This window comes from Aquarana catesbeiana, linkage group LG05, assembly GCF_042186555.1.
Source record: "Aquarana catesbeiana isolate 2022-GZ linkage group LG05, ASM4218655v1, whole genome shotgun sequence".
NCBI lineage: Eukaryota > Metazoa > Chordata > Amphibia > Anura > Ranidae > Aquarana > Aquarana catesbeiana.
The window spans coordinates 222,852,299-222,877,696 of NC_133328.1; the positions used below are offsets into that span (position 1 = coordinate 222,852,299).

At 43.2% G+C, this 25,398-nt stretch overlaps 1 protein-coding gene across 7 annotated transcripts in view; it reads right to left on the reverse strand.

The window, feature by feature from the left end:
* The window catches only part of GOLGA4 (golgin A4), a 267,321-nt gene that overhangs the window by 35,068 nt on the left and 206,855 nt on the right, over window positions 1-25,398 (reverse strand). For all 7 annotated transcript variants that reach the window (XM_073630579.1, XM_073630577.1, XM_073630578.1 and 4 more), the window contains 2 exons: window positions 4,688-4,801; window positions 3,851-3,874 (listed from right to left, as the gene is read on the reverse strand). In XM_073630579.1, the coding sequence (XP_073486680.1) occupies window positions 3,851-3,874; window positions 4,688-4,801 (138 nt within the window). The remainder of the gene's footprint in view (window positions 1-3,850; window positions 3,875-4,687; window positions 4,802-25,398) is intronic.

Consider the following 25,398-nt stretch of genomic DNA (forward strand, 5'->3'; position numbering starts at 1 on the left):
ATCTCCCCATTCTGCCTAGTGACACTGTCACTGATCTCTGCTCCCTGTGATCGAGAGCGGCGATCAGTGTAGTGTCACACACAGCCCTCCCCCCCCACAGTTAGAAGCACTCCCTAGGACACACCTAACCCCTACAGCGCCAGCTAGTGGATAACCCCTTCACTGCCAATGACATTTTAACAGTAATCAATACAATTTTTTAGCATTGATCGCTGTATTAATGCCAATGGTCCCAAAAATGTGTCAAAATTGTCCGATGTGTCCGTCATAATGTCACAGTCGCGATAAAAATCGCTGATCGCCGCCATTACTGGTAAAAAAAAAAATTATCAATAAAAATGTCATAAAACTATCCCTTATTTTGTAGACGCTATAACTTTTGCGCAAACCAATCAAACGCTTATTGTGATGTTTTTTACCAAAAATATGTAGTAGAATACGTATCGGCCTAAACTGAGGAAAATTTTTTTTTTTTAAATATTTTTTGGGGATATTTATTATAGCAAAAAGTAAAAAATAATACTTTTTTTCAAAATCGTCACAATTTTTTTGTTTATAGCGCAAAAAATAGAAACCACAGAGGTGATCAAATACCACCAAAAGAAAGCTCTATTTGTGGGAAAAAAAGGACGTCAACTTTGTTTGGGAGCCACGTCGCACAACCGTGCAATTGTCAGTTAAAGCGACACAGTGCCCGCTATCCTCCTTGCATGGACCAACATACAGGTAAGTCGGTTCGTGCAAGAGAGCCGACCTGCCGCAGCATATCTACGTGATCTGGTCGGCAAGTGGTAAAAGTGGGTGTAAACCCCATTCTTGAAATCTGACCTGGGCACATATATCTGTAGGGTTTACTCATCACTCTCCAAAGCACTACGTTCCAGGTCTTTCTGCTGCTCCGTTCCTCTGTTATCAGCATAACTTCTGACAAGTTCTCCAACACACGAGATAAAAGCAGCTGGAAACTTGTGTCGGGGAGGGAGCTATAAATAGATTAGCAGAGAGCTGGTCTATTCACAGGACAGTTCTGCAAGTATCTTTGCTCCTCTGCATATGTGGGGGGGAAGGGGGGTGCCTTTCCTCCAATCAGCTAACAACACAGTGTAAGCCCAGACTCCCCTCCCACTGCTGAAACAATAAGAAAGATTTGTACTATGATGTTCACTTTCTAAAGAATGTAGAAAGGGAAAGACAGCAGATATACATGTAAAACTTATGTAAGGAGATTTGTTTCATCTCTGTGTATCATCTGAGGCTGTTCACTTCACTGCGTATATTTGAGGGTTTACACCCACTTTAACTTTCCCCCTCTTTTATGCAAAGTGCGTGCTCTTCTGAAAACATTTAAGTCGGGACTACACTCGTGGTTTGGAAAGTGCAATATTTAAAAAATTAGTAAAGTTTTTATACCTTTTTCAGGCACTACCTATAGCTATTTCTATGAGATATTTTAGGCCAATTCCCTTTCCACTGGGTTTATTTGGGCTCACAAACGACCGTGGATTCAAAGATACTTATTGACCCTCCCAAAACAATATGGGGGCCTTGCAGTCCCAGATCTTTATAAATACTACCAGGAAACCCACCTAGGGTTGTCTGCGAGCTGGTGGTAAGTAGGCTTGGAGTTTTTTCCTGGGCATTCCTCAGGTTTTGTTGTTATCTGTTTTTGGCCTTCCAATGCCTCTTACTGTGATAGCCAGCTATAAGTGAGGATGGTGGCAATGTTTTTGTAATCACGTTGGGGTGTGTATTGGTCCAGCAATGCACCAGCACCTTTACAGCCATTGTGCTATTTGCTGGGTGTCTGGTGTGTCCTGTACCTTTAAGAAGGGGTGGGCTCCCTTCAGTCCACCTGCCCTCACTTAACCATCAGAATGCATGTGCCTCCACTGTGGGGACACCCCAAATTTTTAGTATTAGGACCACAGATTACAGGGTGCCGTGATGTGGCTCTGTGGCTAACGCATGCGTTTGTAAATGCGTGCGGACTGAACCCCTGTTTTTAACGCGTACTGTTAGACAGGTTAATTGGTTGTCTGCGAGCTGGTGGCAAGTAGGCTTGGAGTTTTTTCCTGGGCTTTCCCCAGGTTTTGTTGTTATCTGTTTGTGGCCTTCCAATGCCTCTTACTGCGATAGCCAGCTATAAGTGAGGGTGGTGGCAATGTTTTTGGAACCCACCTAGGACGTCTACTTGACTTGTGCCGTCATGGTGATGTTAAACTCTGGCCAAACATAGAACAAGACCAGAGTCAGGTGTTGCTGCTTACATCCCCTTGGTGTTTTGAGGCTCTCCCTTCCTCTCTAAAAAAGCACCCTCTTATTGGGCCTACAACCTGCCTGTGTTTTCAGCTTATCTCTATGGATAAGTGGTCCTCTTTGGAGTCTCTGCTGTTCCCCATACTGGATAACCCATGTTTTACCCATATCCTCGAGAAGGAGCCTTCAGAATCAGGGCATTACCTAGTATCGCACTTTGCAACATCAGGGGCTTGGCCCCCATTACAGGCCCTCATGGACCGTAGATGGCCTTTGTATCTAGATTTTAAGAGTGCATTGCAATTACACCATTTTTTACAGACCTTTTTCTGCCACCTGGAAATTTCTGCAGCAACCTGACTACACTTGAAGGGTACTGATCTGAGGCTGGCCCATTCCCCCGTGCCCTTTCGGCAATGTACACTCTAATGGTCACACCGTCTAATGACTTTCTGCTAACCTACTTAACAAAATGGGAATCAGACCTGGGTAGAAAATGCTCGAAAACACAGCGCTTCAACATAACCTGATTTGCCTTGAAATCTTCACTCTGCAGGAAACCAAATTCAAGGTCCTTACTCTCGATGATACCACACACCCCTTCTCTTCTTTATAAGTACTTCCCAAGCACCTCCGCTATTTGCTGGCGATGTCAGGAGGAGCATGGGACACTACTACATACCAGCATTTTACTTGTTGCACACTTCCTCAATCCCCGCCAGGGTCTATAAAAAAATCTATTCTTCACCACCTTCTGAATGCGGATAAGTCTTGCATTCCCCTCAGCTGGAAACAGATGCAGCCTCCAACAATTGGGCTGTGGTTGAGGAGTTGAACCGGATGGAGGACCTGGTTTTGACTGGCCTTACAGAAATGAGAGGCTTACATGCACATCTGGACATTATGGAACATGTTTACTCTGAGGTAGGGAAGGCTCTTATCGAGGTGACTCCTACTGGTTGATGGTGTCCTTACATCTCACAGCAGACAGTCCGACTCATAGGCTACCTTTTTGCCCTACACAACCCTTTTTTTTTCTATTTGGCTCTCTCTCTGTCACAACCTCTACATTTTGATAGTTTGCATTGGTCCTCTTTTTCTCACACAAATCTGTGATATTTGTAATTTACTGCTATTAGACCTTCTGTGCACTTTTTATTGTGTATATGTACTGTATGTCTATTTGGAAGCTGCCCTTCTTTCTTAATTAAAAAATTTGAAAAAAAAAAACATGTGCACCAGGAAAATTTACCTGCGGTTATTGCTGGGGGGATGTAAAATTTCCCGTTTTATAAATATACCCCTATTGTCTCACAATTAGGAGTGGACATCACATTTTATTCACTTGGTGACCAGGTTTTTTCTGGAACTTTTTTTTAACAAGTTTAAATTAGCATTTTTTGCACCTTTCCCACAGCTTTTAGCAGATGATGAATCACCCACAGAAAAAAATTATACCAGGGTTTTGGCAGCTAGCTGCTGCCATAACCCCCGATAGTAAACGTCAAAGTAATAATTTTATATATTGGTGGTTAGCAAGTGGATAATCACATTCACATTATAACAGAACACAAAAAAGTCTTATAGTACTCACCTGAAGATCCTCGAAATTTGGTTCCTAAAATGGAAAACAAAAAATGTTTTTACAAAAGATTAGATTTAAAAGCCATGTAGTCATTAGCATCCCTGTTTATGTTTTTTCAGGTGAAATAAATTCAGAATAATAGACAAAAAATGTAATCTAAGAGCAATCGGACAATTGTAAGTAAACTCAAATACTGAAAAAAAACAGGAAGTACTCCAAAGCCTTTAGTACCATCTAATATAATCCTATCTATACATCGCTCCATTTGTCTATCATTGTAATCAATCTGTCTAATCGATCTAATTAATTAAACCATAACATTTATATCAGGTAATTTCTTCTAATTCAACCCACTGGTTGAACGAAAACAAAAAAAAAATACTTTTGTATGGGCTGCCTAACTAACTGTTCTTTCATTAAGAGCCCTTTCACACTAAGGCAGTTTTCAGACATTTTAGTGCTAGAAATAGCGCCTGTAAAGCCCCTGAAAACTGCCTCCCATTCATTGCAATTAATGCTTTCACACCCGGGCGGTGCGCTTGCGAGACGTTAGAAAAAGTCCTGAAAGCAGCATCTTTGGGAGCGCTGTATACAGCCCTCCGAAAACGCCCCTGCCCATTGCAATGAATGGGCAGCGCTTCTAAAGCGCCGCAACATGGGAGTTAAAAAAGAGTGACGCTTTACCGGGAACGCACGGGCAGCCCCAGTGTGAAAGGGGTCTAAATTAACTTAAATGCTATTAATTGTTCATTAACATGAAAGCTTGTTCTCAATCCCTTTCTTTAAAAGCATCACTTATCCATGGTTGTGCATAATGTAATTATGCACATACTGTGTATTGTTTACCTCTACATCCTTAGCTGCTGCCTCCTCCTCCTGTCTCTTGGATAACTCTTCCTGTAATTGCAACAGCTTTTCCTGTAGTTCTGTCACTTTTCCCGTCATTTCTTCTTCTCTTGCCTAGAAGATATAGGTGTTATACAAGTTATACCGTAATGTTCATCTGCGTTTTTTTAAGCACACTAATTAAAGTGGAACTTTAGCCAGAAAATTAAGTTCTGGTAGATCACTTCAGGCTGGTCCCTTTTGCAGGTATAGCTATGTAGAACATTAAAAATAATTGCCTATACTGTGCAAAATAAAGGTAATACACTATCTCACTCTGCTCGGCATATCCTCAGTTGCTCTCATTTTAGGCACTCTGTTGAATCTGTAGAGGCCGATCTGCTGACAGCCTAAAGATTTAATGCTGCTCAAGGCTTCAGCAAAATGGCAGCCTCCAGCAAGAAGAAACAGGAGCAATTCCGGAGGCAATTTACAACACACACTAATTTTGGTGGCATAATTACTAATGTAGAATGTATGTTTCTTTATAAAGAACATTACTTCTTATCAAGTTATGGGTAAAGTTCCACTTTAAGCATTTGTTAAAACATAGAAAACATTTTAAAGAGACTCTGTCTCAAAGGAAAAAAAAACAAAAAAACTCAAAGTTCCTTGCACTTTGCCGATGCACAGTGTCTTTCTCTAACCACTATAGCACTGCTGAGCATTGTAGCGACATAAGGGGCAGGAGGAAGGAAGGCACAGTGAGTGCTGAGGACACAGCATTCAACACTTCTGAAAGTGTTAAACACCAATGAGTCTTATAGAGGCTGTATCATTGGTAAGGAGGCGAAAGTAAGAGACATGGGCCACCAGAGAGACGGGTATAATGGCTCATTTGCAGGGTACCGTGGGTATAACTTTTTTTTAATGTATTAATCACAGAGGCTCTTTAAAGTGTATTCATCACAAAAGACATTCTTCAAAAAACTGAAAAAAAAATAAAATTTAAACCAGAACATAAAACCACAGCAAACAGATATTTTATGGTTGAATATAATAATTCAGAAACCGCATAAAATATAACAAAGGCACAATAAGGTATCAGGTGAAAAAGGAACTAATAATTCCCAACTTATAAGAAAGAGGGACAAACATCAGATGAGATGGAAATAGATATTTGAAATCAATTAATTAAATTAATAACATTTAAAAAAGTTAAAGATGGCTTAAACTAAGAAAAAATAGGATTTTTATAACAGCTTACCTGTAAAATCCTTTTCTTTGAAGTACATCATGGGACACAGAGCCAAAGTAATTACTATGTGGGTTATAGGCCACCTTCAGGTGATGGACACTGGCACACCCTAAGACAGGAAGTCCACTCCCTAAATAACCCCTCCCACTACTGGGAGTACCTCAGTTTTTGTAGCAAAGCAATACACGTGTATACCAGAAAGAAGGGAGAGACCTCTGTGTCCCGTGATGTACTTCAAAGAAAAGGATTTTACAGGTAAGCTGTTATAAAAATCCTATTTTCTTAATCGTACATCACGGGACACAGAGCCATAGTAATTACTATGTGGGATGTCCCATAGCAATGCCAACTGAAGGGAGGGAGACCCAACAAAATTAGGGCACCATTAGACCAGAGGGCTTATACTGCTGCTTGCAGCACACTGCGCCCAAAGGCGATATCCTCATGACCTTTTACATCTACTTGATAGAATCTGGTAAATGTATGGACAGAAGACCAAGTTGCAGCCATGCAGATTTGAGCCATGGAGGCTTGGTGATGCACTGCCCAGGAAGCACTAACAAACCTGGTGGAGTGCGCTTTAATTTGAAAAGGTAGAATTTTCCTCTTTAAACCATAAGCTTTAACAATTACTTGTCGAATCCATTTAGAAATAGTAGATTTCGATGCTGCCTGTCCTCTTTTAGGACCTTCAGGCAACACAAACAAAACATCCGTTTTCCGAATCTGAGCAGTCGCCTTCGAGTAGACTTTGACAGCTCTCACAACATCAAGAGAATGTAGTGGTTTTTCTTCCGCAGAACAGGGTTCTGGGAAAAATTAAGGCAGAGCAAAATCCTGGTTTAGATGGATAGAGGACCAAGAGAATATGTTGTATCGGCTCAAAAGGCTGTTTCTGTAATGCTGACAGAACTAAATTCAGGTCACCCAAGGGTTCAGGGGTGACCTAACCGGAGGATTAAGCCGCGTTACCCCCGGAATACAGCTACGAACCAAAGAATGCAAAGCAAGTGGTCGTTTAAAATAATACCGACAAGGCCGAAACCTGGCCTTTGATAATCAAGGCCAGCATCATTTCTAACCCCATCTGTAGAAAGTCAAGGATTCTACCTATGACATATTTCCTGGGGTGCCAACCCCTGGATTCACACCAGGAGACATATGCCTTCCAGACTCTATAATATATGACTCTGGAGGCCGGCTTCCTTGCATTAACCAAGGTAGACACCACTGAACCCGACAACCGATGCTTCTTCAGAATGTCTCAATAGCCAAACAATTAAATTTAGCGTTTTTAAGGTAGGATGGAATACCAGACCTTGCAAGAGAAGGTCTGGATGTGGCGGTAGGGTCCATGGGCCCCCTACCGCCATCTTTATGATCTCTGCATACCAAGATCTCCTGGACCACAAGAATCACTGACTTCCCTTCCTGCTTGATCCTGCAAAGTCGTGGAAGCAGAACAGGAGGGAATGCATAAATCAGTGAAAACTGATTCCACGGGAATACCAAGGCATCTGTTCCGCATGCCAGCGGATCTTTTGTTCTTGACATAAAGTTGTCGATCTTTTTGTTGAACCTGGACGCAAACAGATCCACGTCTGGAATTCCCCACTTTTGACATATTGTCAGAAAGATGTCGGGGTGAAGAGACCATTCTCCCAGGAACAACTGCTGGCGACTCAAGTAGTCCGCCTGCCAATTCTCTATTCCTGGAATGAAGACTGCCGATAGGCAAGGTATATTGTTTTCTGCCCAAGTTAGGATATGATTCACCTCTCTCTGGGTCGCACGACTTCTCGTGCCCCCTTGGTGATTGATACAGGCCACTGCTGTGGCATTGTCGGACAGGATCCTGACGGGACATTTCCGTAGCCTGAACGTCCAGGCCCTCAGGGCCAGGCATGCTGCCTGAATCTCTAGAATACTGATGGGCAAGGTCATTTCTGATTTGGACCATTTCCCTTGGACAGTCGCTTCTTCCAGGACTGCTCCCCAACCCAAAAGGCTGGCATCTGTTGTTACCACCTTCCAGGTAACTGGTAGGAAGGATTTTCCTTTCTGCAGATTCTTGGCTATCAACCACCAACTGAGGCTTTGGCACACCTTTGGAGACAAATGCATTAGGAAGTCTAAAGCTTGGACCTTCTTGTTCCAAGCTGATAGCATACTGTTTTGCAGTAGTCTCGAATGAAATTGAGCATAAGGAACGACCTCGAATGAAGCCACCATCTTTCCCAACAATCTCATGCAAAGTCGAACAGAAGGATTCTTCTTTGCCTTGACCACCTGAATCAGTTCCCTTATGGCACTGATCTTTGCCTGGGGCAAGAACACCCTCTTCTGAGCTGTATCTATGATCAGACCCAAGTATTGATGGTTTTAAGGAAGATTTTTCTAGGTTGAGAATCCAACCTAGATATTCCAGGTAGCTGACTGTGGTGACCAAACTCTGGTCTAAGGGGTCTACGGACTGGTCTATCAAGAGCAGATCGTCTAAGCTAAGCATCGTCATACCTTGAGCCCTTAACCACTTAAGGACCAGCCTCGTTTTGGATTTTAGGTGTTTACACATACATGTTTTTTTTGCTAGAAAATTACATAGAACCCCCAAAAATTATATATTGTTTTTTTTCTAACACCCTAGAGAATAAAATGGCGGTCATTGCAATACTTTTTTTTGCACCGTATTTGCGCAGCGGTCTTATAAGCGCACTTTTTTTTTTGGGAAAAAATTCACTTTTTTGAATAAAAAATAAGACAACAGTAAAGTTAGCCCAATTTTTTTTTATATTGTGAAATATAATATTACGCCAAGTAAATTGATACCCAACATGTCACGCTTCAAAATTGCGCCTGCTCGTGGAATGGCGTCAAACTTTTACCCTTAAAAATCTCCATAGGCGACGTTTAAAAAATTCTACAAGTTGCATGTTTTGCGTTACAGAGGAGGTCTGGGGCTAGAATTATTGCTCTCACTCTACCGGTCACGGCGACACCTCACATGTGTGGTTTGACCACTGTTTTCATATGCGGGCGCTACTCACGTATGCGTTCGCTTCTGCGCGCGAGTTCGTCGGGACAGGGCGCTTTAAAAAAAAATTTTTTTTTCTTATTTATTTTACTTTATTTTATTTATTTTTTCACTGTTTAAAAAATAAAAAAAAAAATTTAATCACTTTTATTCTTATTACAAGGAATGTAAACATCCCTTGTAATAGAAAAAGCATGACAGGTCCTCTTAAATATGAGATCTGGGGTCAAAAAGTCCTCAGATCTCATATTTAGACTTTAATGCAAAAAAATAAATAAAAGTTGTTTGAAAAAATTACACAAAAAAAATTGTGCTTTTAAGACAAATGGGCGGAGCTGACGTAATGACGTTGCTTCCGCCGTCCTATGGTATGGAGATGGGTGGGGGCCATATTAGCTTCACTAGTCTCCATACTGAGGAAGTGAAAGTACCCGATCGCCTCCGCCGCTACCGACGGCTCTGGTAAGCGGCGGAGGGCGCGGGAGAGTGGCGGGAGGGGGGGTGGCACCTCTCCCGCCGCCGATAACGGTGATCACGCGGTGAACCCACCGCAGAGACCACCATTATCGTGTACAGAACCGCCAGCCCTAAAGATGGATACCTCGGTTGTGGCAGCAGCTGCTGCCATTACCGAGATAGCCATCTTTAAAATAATGACGTATATATACAGTGGCCAGTCGGTAAGTGGTTAATCTGGCTAGAGGAGGCGCCAGGACCTTTGTAAACACTCGAGGTGCAGTAGCTATACCGAAAGGCAGAGCTACAAACTGAAAATTAAGATTTTCAATCTTGAAGCGTACATATTTCTGGTGAGCGGGAAAAATAGGTACATGGAGGTAAGCATCCTTGATTGACGCTAGAAGTTCTCCCCCTTGTAGAATGGAGACTACTGAACAGATTGACTCCATGCCAAAAGAGCGGATATTCAAAAACCGATTTAGATCTTTGAGATCTAGAATGGGTCCAACATCCACATTTGGTTTTGGTACCATGAAAAGGTTTGAATAAAACCCCAATCCCTGCTCTTCCATGGGGACCACCGATATCACCTTTTGAGACAAAAGACGGTCCAATGCTTGAAAGAGAGACTTCTTTTTCCCTGGATCCCTGGGAATGTTTGATCTGAGAAAACGAGGAGACGGGGACATTTGTCTCGACACACTTCCTGCCAGATCCTTGAGAACTGCAGAAGTCTTCCCCCCACTCGAGCGAGCGGGGGCGCCTCTTCATAAGTTGGCCTTAGTACTTTGTTTTGTAGGCTTTCTTCCCCAGGACCTTTTTTGTCCCTGGGGTGGACTCTGAGGTTTACCTTTTGAACTTGACGGTGGAGGCCATCAAGACTGCCTGGAGGCTGATGTCCCTGGCACTGGAGAAGAAGCTCATTTAAATGAAATACGCTTACTCCTTTTCCTAACTGGCAAAAGGAAACTCTTCCCATTAGTAATTCTTTGGATGTATTTATCCAGATCACCCCCAAACTAGCCAGGAGCTTTTTGCATGGCGCTTCGGCTGACCAATTTTTCAACCATAGTATTCTACGCATATGTACCAGCACAAGCGTAAAGCGTGAGGCCTGGAGAATAGCATCTCTCATAGCGTCTATTGCAAAACATAATGCCCCTGGTAGCTCGGCCAACTCTTGGGCTTGCTGATCAAGAATAATCTTGAGCACCTGTTTAAACTGATTTCTCAAGGATTGACATACACCAATTGCTGCCAGCGCAGGCTGAGTTACTGAACCTGCCAGAGAAAAAGTGTTTTTTAATAGTTCCAACTTCTTATCCGTTGGATCCTTAAGCATTTGAGCATTATCTACCGGACAAGTCAAACTTTTATTCACAGAGGATATAGCAGCGTCAATTGCTGAAATGTCCCATTTTTTATTAAATTTTTTCTCCATGGGATAAAGTGTTGAAAACTTTTTTGGAGGGTAAAACTGCTTACCTGGGTGATCCCACTCAGAATACATAAGCTTTTCCAGCAATGAATGTATAGGAAAAGCATGAACAGCTTGGGGAAGCTTTAGCGAACCCAAACAAGAAGTAGGCTTATCGACCGACTCAGTTAAAAGGTGGAATAAATGTGGAGTGGACCAATTCAGTAAGAGGTTGTACCATTAATCTTTCAGATTGTGAACCTGATCCTTCTGCATTTGACCCCTCAGAAGAGGAGTCATCAGCCTCTTCCTGGTCCCCTGAGAGAAATTCATCATCTCCTGCCCCCGGTTCCTCAGTTTGAGGGTCCTGGGTAAAAGAAGGGGACCTATCGCTCTTAGTACCATTCTGGGATGCGATTAAAGCGCTATTCTCTGCTCCAATCCCAATATGGTTGAGGAAAAAAACTCTTCAGTAACAGACAGGGGCTGCAGTGTTGGAAACAGTTGCAACACCTGACGGCCCAGATGGCTCACTCTGACCAGCCACCTCAGAACTCTCAGGGGAGGATGCCATTTTTTTTAGAGATGGTTCTAGGTTTTTTTGAGCTTGAAGGAGTCCCTCTTGAGCCCTTTTTTGGGGTGTTTCTAGCCCCCTTCTGACCATAGCCCGATGCACAAATTCAGAGGTACTACCAGAAGAAATTGCATCCACTGCTTGAGCAATAGTCCAGCCACCGCCGCTGCTTTTAATGCTCATACTTGTGAAACATAAAAACATACAAAACAGCGCTCGCAAATATATCTATGTAATATAGTGATCTATAGACCCAAAAAAACTTTGTTGCAGCTGCAGAATGAAAGTACTGTACTTTAGTGATATATACCCAGGTAGACTGCGCTAGCAACTTACTAAAAATAAAACATAACATTTAATGCTCAGCCTGATGCTATTAGTAAATGTGCCAAGGTCACCAACCTCTTACATGCCCCTTTTTGCTCGTGTCCCTCCGACATCTGCAGCCAGCAAAAATTGAGTTTTTAAACATAGTCCCGCGCTGGACGTTGCTGCATGCTAACCCTGCACTAAGCCCCGCCCCTTCTGTCACATTGCCCCCTCTTTTCAAAAGAGGGTTTTCCCTGCGGGGCGGGCCTCCGATCCAATGGCGTGTGTTTGGGAAGGGGATGGCCAGGCGGAGACCTGAGACAAGCGGCCGTGCAGGGGCGGTGAAAGAAATGTAGCGGCATCCCCGATCGTTTTGGCTTCCCCCTATCCAGGTAGAGCTTTGTCCAGGTGGGGGGTGATTAGTGGAAGAAATGCCCCCCCAATCTTACCAGAGGTCTGGGCTGCTCACCGGAGGAAAGCCTGCCGTTTCTGCTGCACAGCGTGATCTTTGAGGAAAGTCTAAAAGGTGCGTGCTCTATACAGCCCCCAGTGGTGACTCTTAGGCATGACAACATTTACTTTTTTTAAGGAGTCATTTCCATTGAAAATTTAAAAATCAACAGACTCTATCTTCACCCCTCACGGTGGGCTCTGTTACCAAACCTTCAGGAACTGGGGACCTTTATGGCTGAAAACACCAAAGCAGTGGATCCTGGGGTCCAGCTCTCTAAAAAGAGAAGCGTTAACAGGCAAAACGTTGTTTCTTCGGACACGAGGCCCGGGTACCATTCAATTCGGCCTAGAAAAGACATGGATCCGGTTGCATAGCTTGCCCCAGCAAAGGAATCTTTCAGTGGAGCTCAGCACAGCACATCTTTACGTGTGACCAACACCTAAGACACTGGCGAAAAAATAGGATTCTTATAACAGCTTACCTGTAAAATCTTCTTGGAGTACATCATGGGACACAGAGACTTAAGTAATTACTTAATGGGTTATGGGCCACCTTCAGGTGATGGACACTGGTATACCCAATCCAGGAAGTTAACTCCCTATATAACCCCTCCTCCTTCCTTAAATCCCAAAAAGAGGGGAGGGACCTCTGTGTCCCATGATGTACTTCAAGAAAAGGATTTTATAGGTAAGCTATTATAAAAATCCTAATTTTCTTTATCGTACATCATGGGACACAGAGCCTTAAGTAATTACTTAATGGGACGTCCCATAGCAATGCTACTTGAGGGGAGGGAGACACAACCCGGAAGGTACCCCCACACTTGAGGACTTATACTACTGCCTGCAGCACACTGCGCCCAAAGGCGATATCCTCATACCTCCTTACATCAACTTGATAAAATTTGGTGAATGTATGTACTGAAGACCAAGTTGTGGCCTTACAGATCTGAGCCATGGAGGCCTGGTGACGCACTGCCCAAGAAGCACTAGCCACCCTGGTAGAGTGTGCCTTAACTTGAAAAGGGGTAATCTTACCCCTTCAATTATAAGTTTAAATTATAACTTGCCAAATTTACTTAGCGACAGTGGATTTCGACACTGCCTGTCCTTACTTAGGACCCTCTGGCAGAATAAATAAGACATCAGTCTTACGAATCTGAGCAGTTGTCTTTAAATAGATTTTCACTGCTCTCACCACATCAAGACAATGTAGTGACTTCTCCTCCCTGGAACATGGTATTGGAAAAAACCATGGCAAGACAATATCTTGGTTCAGGTGTAAACCTGAAACCACTTTTGGCAAAAAGTCTGGATGAGGGCGTAACACCACTCTGTCCTCATGGATAATCAAATATGGCTCTTTACAAGAAAGAGCAGCCAATTTCCGAAAAACCTCCTTGCTGAGGATATAGCAACCAAAAATACCAACTTCCTTGTCAAAAGGACTAAGGGAATATGTTGTATCGGTTCAAATGGCTGTTTTTGTAACACAGACAAAACTAAGTTCAAGTCCCAAGGGTTCAAGGGAGGTTTGACTGGCGGATTAATTTGCATCACCCCTTGCATAAAACCCCAGACTAAAGAATGTGTAGCAAGCGGTCTTTTAAATAAGAGCGATAAAGCTGAGACTTGGCCCTTAATAGTACTCAAAGCCAATTTCATCTCTATCGCTAATTGTAGAAAGGCAAGAATTCTGCCTATGATATATCTCCGAGGGTGCCAACCCTTGGATTCACACCAGGAAACATAAGCCCTCCAGACCCTATAATATGTAGTTCTGGAAGCCCACATTTCTTCAGAATGTGGGTTTCAATAACCAAGCCGTTAAATTTAGAGACCGTAAGGTAGGATGGAATATCGGTCCCTGTGAGAGCAGATCTAGCCATAGTGGGAGGGACCATGGACCCTCCACTGCCATCTTTACGATTTCTGCATAGCATGACCTTCTGGGCCATGCTGGTGCTACCAGAATTACCGGCTTTCTTTCCAGCTTGATCCTGCAAAGAAGTCGAGGCAGCAACTGAATAGGGGGAAATGCATAGATCAGTGCAAACTGATCCCACGGAGTCACCAACGCATCTGTGTCGCATGCGAGTGAATCCCTTGTTCTGGACACAAAGTTGACTAACTTCATGTTGAACCTGGACGCTGGAGGATCTACATCCCGAGTCCCCCATCTTTGGCAAATAGCCCAAAATATGTCCGGGTGAAGAGACCATTCCCCCTTGGAATAACTGCTGGCGACTCAAGTAGTTCGCCTGCCAATTCTCTATTCCAGGAATGAAGACTGCCGACAGGCACGGAACATTCCTTTCTGCCCAAGTTAAAATATGGTTCACCTCTCTGCGCTGAGAGACTCTTGGTGCCCCCTTGGTGATTGATATAGGCCACAGCTGTGGCATTGTTGGATTGGATCCTGACAGGACAATCCCGTAACCTGGAAGTCCAGGCCTTTAGAGCCAGACGCACTGCCCGAATCTCTAGGATATTGATGGGCAAGGTTCTTTCGGCTCTTGGCCACTGTCCCTGGACAGTTGTCTTTTCTAGTACTGCTCCCCAGCCTAAAAGGCTGGCATCTGTCGTTACCACTTTCCAGATAACTGGTCTGAAGGATTTTCCTTTCAGCAGATTCTGGGTTAGTAACCACCAACTGAGGCTTTGGGACACCTTTGGGGACAGCCGCATTGGCAAATCTAAAGCTTGAACCGTTTTGTTCCAAGTAGGCAGGATACTGTTTTGCAACAGTCTTGAATGGAACTGGGAATAGGGAACCGCTTTGAATGAAGCCACCATGGTTCCTAGCAACCTCATGCAAAGGCGAATGGAGGGATCGCCTTTTGACCTGACCATCTGCATCAGCTCTCTTATGGAGTTGATCTTTTCCTGGGCTGTGTCTATGATCAGACCCAGGTACTTCAGCCTTTTTATCGGTATTTATAGGAAGATTTCTCTAGGTTGAGAATCCAAACCAGATAGCTGGTTGTAGTGCGTACGCTTTGCTCCAAACAAGTCACCGATTGATCTATACGTAATAGATCGTCCAGGTACACTACGACTTTTATGCCCTGTGCCCTTAACCTGGCTAGAGGTGGGGCCAGCACTTTGGTGAACACCCGAGGTGCTGTGGCTAGCCCAAAGGGCAGGGCTACAAATTGGAAATGCTGCTGTTCTAACTCGAACCGCAGAAACTTTTGATGAGCAGGAAATATAGGGACATGCAGATATGCATCCCTGATGTCGACTGACACCAGAAGTTATCTTCCTAGAAGGATAGAAACTACCGACCTGATTGTCTCCATGCGAAAAGAGTGGATCTTCAGGAATTGATTTAGCTTTCTTAGATCTAGAATGGGTCTGACGTCTCCATTTGGTTTTGGTACCATGAAAAGATTTGAATAAAACCCCAGACCTTGCTCTTTTGTGGGTATCTGTATGATCACCTCTTGAGATATTAATCGGTCTAGTGCCTGAAACAGAGATTGTTTTTTTCTCTGGATCTCTGGGAACGCTTGATCTCAGGAAATGAGACGGTGGAAAGTCCCTAAATTCCAGCTTGTACCCCAGTGTTACCGTGGAGATTACCCATCTGTCCTGAATTTCCTTTTTCCAAACTGAAAATTGCAGAAGTCTCCCCCCACCTTGGAGAGGGGGGTTGCCTCTTCATGATGAGGCTTTAGGATTCTGTTTTGCAGATTTCCTACCCCAGGGCTTCTTTTGAGCTTGGATCTAACACTGAGGTTTTTCTCTAGAGTCTGACGGCGGAGGCCGTCGCCACTGCCTAGAGGTGGAAGCCTCTGGCGCAGGGGAAAAAGCCTGTTTAAATGAACGGCGTTTATATCTTCTTTTGACTGGTAAAAAAGTACTTTTCCCAGCAGAAATTGTCTTGATATATTTATCTAAGTCTTCTCCAAACAGTCGCTCCCCCTGAAAGGGGAACCCAGTTAGGAGGTTTTTACATGGTGTTTCAGCTTACCAATTTTTCAACCACAGGATTCTGCACATATGTACAAGCATAAACGTAAAGCGGGATGCCTGGTGAATAGAGTCTTTAATGGCATCTATGGCAAAACATAATGCCTTAGGTAGTTCAGCCAAATCCCAAGCTTGTTGTGTAGGAAGCTCTCTAAGGGCCTGTTTAAATTGGTCCTTTAGGGATTAGCAGACGCCTATCGCGGCGACTGCGGGCTGAGTGAAGGCACCTGCTATGGAAAAAGCAGATTTTAGCAGGGATTCCAACTTCTTAGTTAAGTTAAGTTATTATTCACATTGGAAATCGCAGCGTCAATTGTTGGAACTTTCCATCTTTTGGAGAATTTCTCCTCCAGAGGATAGAGAATTGAGACAATGTTTATCCGGTTTATCTAATTACACAAAAATAAGCTGTTCAAGTAATGTATGTGCAGGAAACGCATGCAAAGGATGGGAAGGTTTCAAAGAACCTAAGGAAGAAGCCAAGTTTTCATGAGACTCTGTTAGAGGCAGCATGAAAGTGTAATGAACCATTTCTGTAAGAGATTGTATCAGCAATTTTTCAGATTGAGAAGCTGAAAAAGGTTCATCTAACGTTGTTTCCTCTGCAGAAGAATCATTGGTTTCTCTTCCTAATCGATTAAGGGTAAAACCTCATCGTGTGCCCACTGTTCCCCTTGCAAAGCTGAAGCCGGGGAGGGGGACCTAGTACGCTTCCTATACATTTGAATGGAGGATTAAAGCCGCTAATCTTTCTTCCAGACCCTGAAGGGAGGAGGAAAGGGCATCTTTAGTCACGTATACAGGTGCTGAGATGTGAGAGGCAGCTGCACTATCAGTTTGCTCCAATGGCTCACCCTTAGTTGCCATAATTGGTAATTCAGGAGAGGAAGACAGCATGGAAATACAGCTAGAAATCCCAATGCCTGTGGGGCAAACCTTTACTCTTTTGGCTTCTGTGGTATCTGTTTTGGTAGGCATAGTCCTAAGTACAAAAACAGAGGCGCTATACACATTGCACTAAATCGCTGAAAATAGTCATGACTTTTAAAGCTGCTATAAAGTTCAGCCTAGTGCTGGAAAAGAGTGTCCTTCCTGTATCAGGAATGGCAGTTTTGCAACCCATACGTGTCCCACAGCTCGTGTGTCCCTGTGTGCAGGCAGCTTGTTTCCTCCTCATCAGAAGATGAGAGACTGACACAGCTGTATTTATCTGCTATTAGCCTGCCGTGCGTCCTCGTGGACATTTCACGGCACCTGAATTAAGCCCCGTCCCCTCCGAAAAAATTCTGTCTTTTTTATTTAAAATGTTTCCAGGCGCCTGAGCGCTGCGTTTTTCCGGTCCCAGACGCAACACGAGAGGGGGGGGGACAGGGGGACGGGCGGCAAAGCCATCTGCAGTGAGGCACAGACATGTGTAAAAATACAGCCATGACAAACAGACATGGTCAGGGCTGGATATGGATATTTCTATTTTTTACGCTTTATTTTTTAATTTGCCACCTATATATATATATATATATATATATATATATATATATATATATATTTTTCGCTGTGCAGTTTTTCATATATTTTTTTAATGAAGTGGACACTTATCATGTGGATTTATTATTTTTGTTAATCAAGGCATATGTGTGGTGTTAGCAGGGGAATATTTGGGTGTTCCCATTTCTTCCCTTTTTGTCAATAGGATACTGGATATATAACTTTTTGACTATATAACGGTAACGGTATTGCTCACATTGCCACACCACCACAAATTGATGTATTGTCTACCTGTTTATGGTATTGTGATATATATACGCATATTTTTGCATTTTTGTTTCACACCTATTACTGGTATTCTAGCATTTAGGTGGCTTTCAGCATGACACAGTTAGGTGTTAATTTTGTTTGTACATTTATATAGGGAAATCTTTCCCAGGGAGCGCCACTTACCCCTTACCTTCTTTTATATACTTTTATCTCACTCTGCTCTGGGGGGGGTGCGATTTAGGGGAGGCTGCATACCTCTATATCCTAAACGAGGAATTCATTCTAATTTATTCTTACCATCCATCTTAGGCCTCTGTGACACTTCTGGATGGATCTGGCTTCTTTTTATGGAGGAATTTAAATCCAGCATGGATCCCTCCTGGAGCTCCTCGGAGCACTTCTTAACTTGACCAAAACCTTAGACACTGGCGAAAAAACTGATGGAGAAGGGGTTTATAGGGGAGTAAACTTCCTTTGATTGGGTTTACCAGTGTCAACACCTGAAGGTGGCCTATAACCCATTAAGTAATTACTTAAGGCTCTGTGTCCCATGATGCACATTAAAGAAATCCCCCCCCCCCCCCTTTTTTTTTTTGCAGATACAGCAGCGTACATAGAAGGACATGGCTATTTTGGAGTTAACCATTAAGTATGCTCCCTGCGCCATCTAGTGGTGATTTTTAGGCATCACAAGAGAAAAAATTTTTTCTTTTTTGCTCAAAGAAGAATGCTAAGTAAACCAAGTTTCTTAGGACCTTCACTTACCTTATCCCAGCAGCAGGATTCTGCTGGTAAACAGACAGATCCAATCTTTACCCATCACGGCGAGTCAAAGACCTTCAGGGACCAGGTTCCTTAAAAGGGATTTCCACTCCCCTGGGCCTGTAAAGCACCCTGCCAGAAAGGCTTTGGTATTTAATAAATAACCAAAGAACTGGGTCCCAGGGTCCAGCCCTTCCAAGAGAGGCATTATAGGCAAAACCTTGTTTCTTCAGTGATGAGGCCCGGGTACCATTTATTTTGGCCTTTAAATGGCACTTTGAATGGATCTGGTTTTGTTAGCTTGCTCATCCAGCAAGGATTGCTCCAGTGGAGCTCTTCATAAAAAGATCTTTAACCGTGACCAACACCTTAGATACTGGGGGAAAAAACGAGATGCTCCCAGTGTGGGAGGGGTTATATAGGGAGGCAACTTCCTGTCTTGGGCGTGCCAGTGTCCATCACCTAAAGGTGGCTATATACCTATATAGTTATTACTATGGCTCCTAGTCCCGTGATGTACGATAAAGAAATATCTTCTTTTTTTTTTTTATTAAATTTTAAGTAATTTTCTAGAGATAAATTCTATGTTGAGGCAAGTACCACTTTCTCCATGTTTGAAATAAATGTAAAGCTCCAAAAAGTGTATAAAAAAGCTGACTATCAAGTTTTTAGAAAAGGAAAACTATAAAACAATATCAATAGGCTTTACAAGAAAAGTACATAAGGAAAGATATTGGACTATAAGGAAATATTAAGAGTTTTTATCTATAGAATTATCAGTGCTGTAAGAAAATTGGGATGAAACATCACATCATGCTAACCACAGGTACCTCTTGAGCAATCAGAAGTAAACTATTCCAATGAATGGAGTAAAGCTTTATGTGACTGGTAAACATTCTTTTCAATTCCTGAAAGGCACATTTTGCAATTCAAAATTTTAGCACACAACTGATATATGGCAATAAACAGCATCTCTTTAAAGAGAAACTCCACTTTTGTTGAGAAAAAAAAAACACATTCTCCTCTGGGTTATCTACAGTATCTCGCAAAAGTGAGTACATCCCTCACATTTTTGTAAATATTTTATTATACCGTATATACTTGAGTATAAGCCGACCCGAATATAAGCCGAGGCACCTAATTTTACCACAACAAACTGGGAAAAAACGTATTGACCCGAGTATAAGCCTGGGGTGGGAATGCAGCAGCTACTGTAAGTGGAAAAGAGGGTCAACAATGCCCATCTGCAGCCTCACTGTGCCCATTTGCCACCTCACTGTGCCCATTTGCCACCTCACTGTGCCCATGTACCTTATCCGCCGTGTCAGTATTGATGCGGAGGGAAGGAAAGCCATATTATGCCGTACATTGTCCCCTCCGATTCACAGCAGGGGAGGTTAGTGGCAGCCCACAAGTATTTTTTGTCAATATCAGTTTCATTGATTACATGCAGTAGCAGGAGCTAAACATAACTATCAGGGTCCTCTCACCAATGTGAAATTGAAGTCCAACAATAAAAAGCACCAGGAGATCAACTGATTTCCAGAATTATGCCATTCATTCATATTATAGCATCAAAACAGCTTCAAGGTATGAGAGTTCACAATGCTAATGTGCAGCTCTGAACAGACTTCTGTAACTGGTTCTACATTGTAGCATCAGAGGTATTATGCATACACTTGTAATAACAGAACTTAATCAAAGAATATCTAAACTCTAAAAAGTGGGGTGTGTGGCCAAGCTGCAGATGGGAGTGGGTGCTAGCTCCTGACCTGGCGCCAAACATCTGCTATCAGCTTTAGAGATATCTTCTGAGGGCTGCCCTTCTCTTACCTGGCTGTATGATTGGTGCACCTCCCAGTTCATGCTGCACTGCCGCCTGGTCACCAGAACTGCGCAGTCCACTGTAACAAAGCTAACAAAGACGGTGCAGACTTCCTAAACACACAGCACTGCTGTGAATCGGAGGGAGGGGACAATGTGCAGCGTAATATGGCTTTCCTTCCCTCCTGGTCACCAGAACTGCGCTGTCCACTTTCCTTCCCTCCTGGTCACCAGAACCGCGCCGTCCACTGTAACAAAGCTACGCCCCCTCCTCGTCACAGACGGAGGCGGCGGGACGACGCAGACTTCCTATACACACAGCCCTGCTGTGAATCCGGGGGGGGGGGATGTACGGCGTAATATGGCTTTCCCTCCCTCTGCATCAATACTGACACCTGATAACCCGACTCGAGTATAAGCCGGGGGGGGGGGCATTTTTAGCACACAAAAAAATGTGCTGAAAAACTCGGCTTATACTCGAGTATATACGGTATCTTTTCATTTGAAAAAGCAGAAGAAATTACACTTTGCTAAAATGTAAAGTAGTGAGTGTACAGCTTGTATAACAGTGTAAATTTGCTGTCCCCTCAAAATAACTCAACACACAGCCGTTAATGTCTAAACCGCTGGCAACAAAAGTGAGTACACCCCAAAGTAAACATGTCCAAACTGGGCCCAATTAGCCATTTTCCCTCCCCGATGTTATGTGACTCATTAGTGTAACAAGGTCTCAGGTGTGAATGGGGAGCAGGTGTGTTAAATTTGGTGTTATCGCTCTCACTCTCTCATACTTGTTACTGGAAGTTCAACATGGCCCCTCATGGCAAAGAACTCTCTGAGGATCTGAAAAAAAGAATTGTTGCTCTACATAAAGTTGGCCTAGGGTCTAAGAAGATTGTCAAGACCCTGAAACACAGCTGCAGCATGGTGGCCAAGACCATACAGCAGTTTAACAGGACAGGTTCCACTCAGATCAGGCCTCACCATGGTCGACCAAAGAAGTTCAGTGCACGTGCTCAGCATCATATCCAGAGGTTGTCTTTGGGAAATAGACGTGGCCAGACTCCCATCTATCAGTTAAGACAATGAACAGTCATTTGTGCAGTTTTGTTAAGTTTATTGCAGGATACAACTTGCGTGGAACAAGGGGTGATATGAGATGCCCATAGGATTTGATGTATTGCAAGACAATACTGAACAGCCTTGGCTTGAAAACCGATGCACATATAGTATTCCCAGTCTCCTTCTTCTGCAAAACTACTGAAACATCATTTCTTCACTTCCATCAAAACAAGAGAGAATCACTCTGAATAATTCCACCTTGCAGACTATAACGGTATCAGCGAATCAAAGAATCGGAGGCCTACACAACCTCTCCCCGATGGATCAATGAAACAGACAGCCACACAGTCTTTTGGAAGGTATTACCAATATGCTAACCAGACCAGAGATATCACGGTACCTCTCCCCATTGGCAAGACACATGGTAATAGGCGAACTGCTGTTCCCAGTCAGTCCTCTACTGTTAATGCTGCGTTCCCCGGCCACAGCATACAAGATCTGTGTTCCCCGGTCTCAGCAGCTCGATACTTTTTCAGAGACGAAGATCTTATCTAAGGCTCCCTCCTAGCGGTTCCTCCATATCCCTCCTCTGGGCTCGGCGCATCCCCACGTGGGAATGCCGGAACAGCAACTCAACACTCCATGCTGTCTTTTCCTGCACTTCAGAACTACACCATGGGAGCATGTGACCCAGCTTATATGGGAGGCCTGCCCCCTGCCAACACCAAAGGGTAATTGGTCAGAGCTCCTCACAAGAGCTGTCTGCCACTCAAACCTCAGGTCCAAACCCTCTTCCAGAACAATCTGTCTGAAAGCAGGGGAGGCACTTCTGAGTCAGAGCACAGGTGGCCACACCTCCCACTACACCAAACACTCACAGTCCCAAATAAAAACAACCAGGCCTAGCCTAAAGCACAGGCCTGGCTAAATTTATCTGCACTTGGACCCTGAGCTATAGAAAAATACAAGTCTAGCACCTACCTTCAGGTAGAGGGTGCTACAGGCGTATGCATGCTGCCAGCATTGCTGCAGAGGTTGAAGGGGTGGGGGGTCAGCCTGTCAGTGCTCAGACCATACATTGCACACTGCATCAAATTGGTCTGCATGGCTGTCGTCCCAGAAGGAAGCCACTTATAAAGATGATGCGCAAGGAAGCCTGCAAACAGTTTGCTAAAGACAAGCAGACTAAATACATGGATTACTGGAACCATGTCCTGTGGTCTGATGAGACCAAGATAAACTTATTTGGTTCAGATGTGTCAAACGTGTGTGGCGGAAAGCAGGTGTGGAGTGCAAAGACAAGTATGTCTTCCCTACAGTCAAGCATGGTGGTGGGAGTGTCATGGTCTGGGGCTGCATGAGTGATGCCAGCACTGGGGAGCTACAGTTCATTGAGGGAACCATGAATGCCAACATGTACTGTGACATACCGAAGCCCAGCATGATCCCCTCCCTTCGGAGACTGGGCCACAGGGCGGAATTCAAACATGATAATGACCCCAAACACACCTCCAAGACGACCACCGCCTTGCTAAAAAAAACTAAGGGTAAAGGTGATGGTAAAGGTGATGGACTGGGCAAGCATGTCTCCAGACCTAAACCCTGTTGAGCATCTGTGGGGCATTCTCAAACAGAAGGTAGAGGAGCACAAGGTCTTGAACATCCATCAGATCCGTGATGTCGTCATGGAGGAGTGGAAGAGGACTCCAGTGGCAACCTGTGAAGCTCTGGTGAACTCCATGTCCAAGAGGGTTAAGGCAGTGCAGAAAAATAATGGTGGCCACACAAATTATTGACACTTTGGGCACAATTTGGTCATTTTCACTTAGGGGTGTACTCACTTTTGTTGCCAGCGGTTTAGACATTAATGGTTGTTTTTTTTTTTTTTTTAGGTTTACACTGTTTTACAACCTGTACACTCACTACTTTACATTGTAGCAAAGTGTCATTTCAGTGTTGTCACATGAAAAGATATATTAAAATATTTACAAAAATGTGAGGGATGTACTCACTTTTGTGAGATACTGTATGTACATTGCAAGGATTTGAACAAACTTTGTTGCAGATTCCTACCTTTTGTTATTCTGAAGGAATAGCAGTTTGTCAGCAGCTGCACCTGCAGGGCTCTAATGAGGAAAGTGGCTGGGTCTACATCCCTTTAAACATGATTTCTTTTTGAGCGAAAAAGCTTAATTTTCGTTGCAAGGGATGCCAAAAATTTGACTTGTCTCTTATTGCAGACTTCTGTGAAAATCAGTAAGTCAATAAAATTCATTTGTGGGGGGTGTTCTGTACACATCTGTATACAGAATGCCTCCAGGTAGCCATATTGCATTTTACAGAAAATTACAGTGCTGCAGATTGAAAAGGAAATGGAATTTTGGATAACATTTAATTACAATATGACTTGTGTCACAATTGTATACACAATATATATGTATTTTTTGTTACTTTTTTCCCCACAAAAATGAAGTTACCCTTTAACCACTTGACAACTGGGCACTTAAACCCCCTTCCTAACCAGACCAATTTTCAGCATTCAGCGCCCTCACACTTTGAATGACAATTACTCAGTCATGCAACACTGTACCCATATGAAAGGTTTGTCCTTTTTTCACACAAATAGAGCTTTCTTTTGGTGGTATTTAATCACCGCTGTTTTTTTTATTTTTTGCGCTATAAATGAAAAAAGACTTTAAAATTCTGTAAAAAATACATTTTTCTTTGTTTCTGTTTTAAAATTTTGCAAATTAAGAATTTTTCTTCATAAATTTTGGACAAATTTTATACTGCTACATATCTTTGGTAAAAATAATCCAAATCAGTGTATATTATTTGGTCTTTGTGAAAGTTATAGAGTCTACAAACTATGGTGTCAATCACTGAAAATTGATCACACCTGAAGTACTGACGGCCTATCTAATTTCTTGAGACTTTAACAAGCCAGGACAGCACAAATACCCCCAAAATGACCCCTTTTTGGAAAGTAGACATTCCAGGGTATTTAGAAAGAGGCATGGTGAGTTTTTTGAAGTTGTAATTTTTTCACACAATTCTTTGCAAAATCTAGATTTTTTTTTTCCACAAAAGTGTCATATTATCAGGTTACTTATCACACACAGCATATGCATACCGCAAGTTACACCCCAAAATACATTCTGCTACTCTTCCCGAGTATGGTGATACCACATGTGAGACTTTTACACAGCGTGAGCAAATACAGAGGCCCAACATGCAGGGAACACCATCTAGGGGCATACATTACACATCTAATTTCTTGACTACCTCTTACACTTTTGAAGGCCTTGAAGCACCAGGACAATGGAAATGCCCCAAAAATGACCCCATTTTGGAAAGAATACAACCCAACGTATAATCTATGAGGCATATCGAGTCTTTTGAACATATCATTTTTGTCTACAAGTTTTTGGAAAATGTGGAAAGAAAATGAAAATGCATTTTTTTTTTTACACAAAAGTTGTCCATTTATACAATATTTCTAACACATAGCATGTACATGGCAAAACATTACACCGCAAAATAGATTCTCCTACTCCTCCTAAGTACAGCGATACCACATGTGTGAGACTTTTACACAGGCTGGCCACATACAGAGGCCTAACATGCAGGGAGAGCCATCAGGCGTTCTAGGGGCATAAATGTCAAATCTAATTTGACCACCTATTACACTTTGAGGCATTGTAGTGGCATGGATGTGAACTTATGTGGCCTGGATAAGCTGTGGATGGGGATGGCTAAGCATGGTTGAGCCATGAATGTGGATGGCTGGGTATGGCTGAGTATGGATGAGATGGCTGAGTATGGATGGGATGGCTGGGTATGGCTGGGT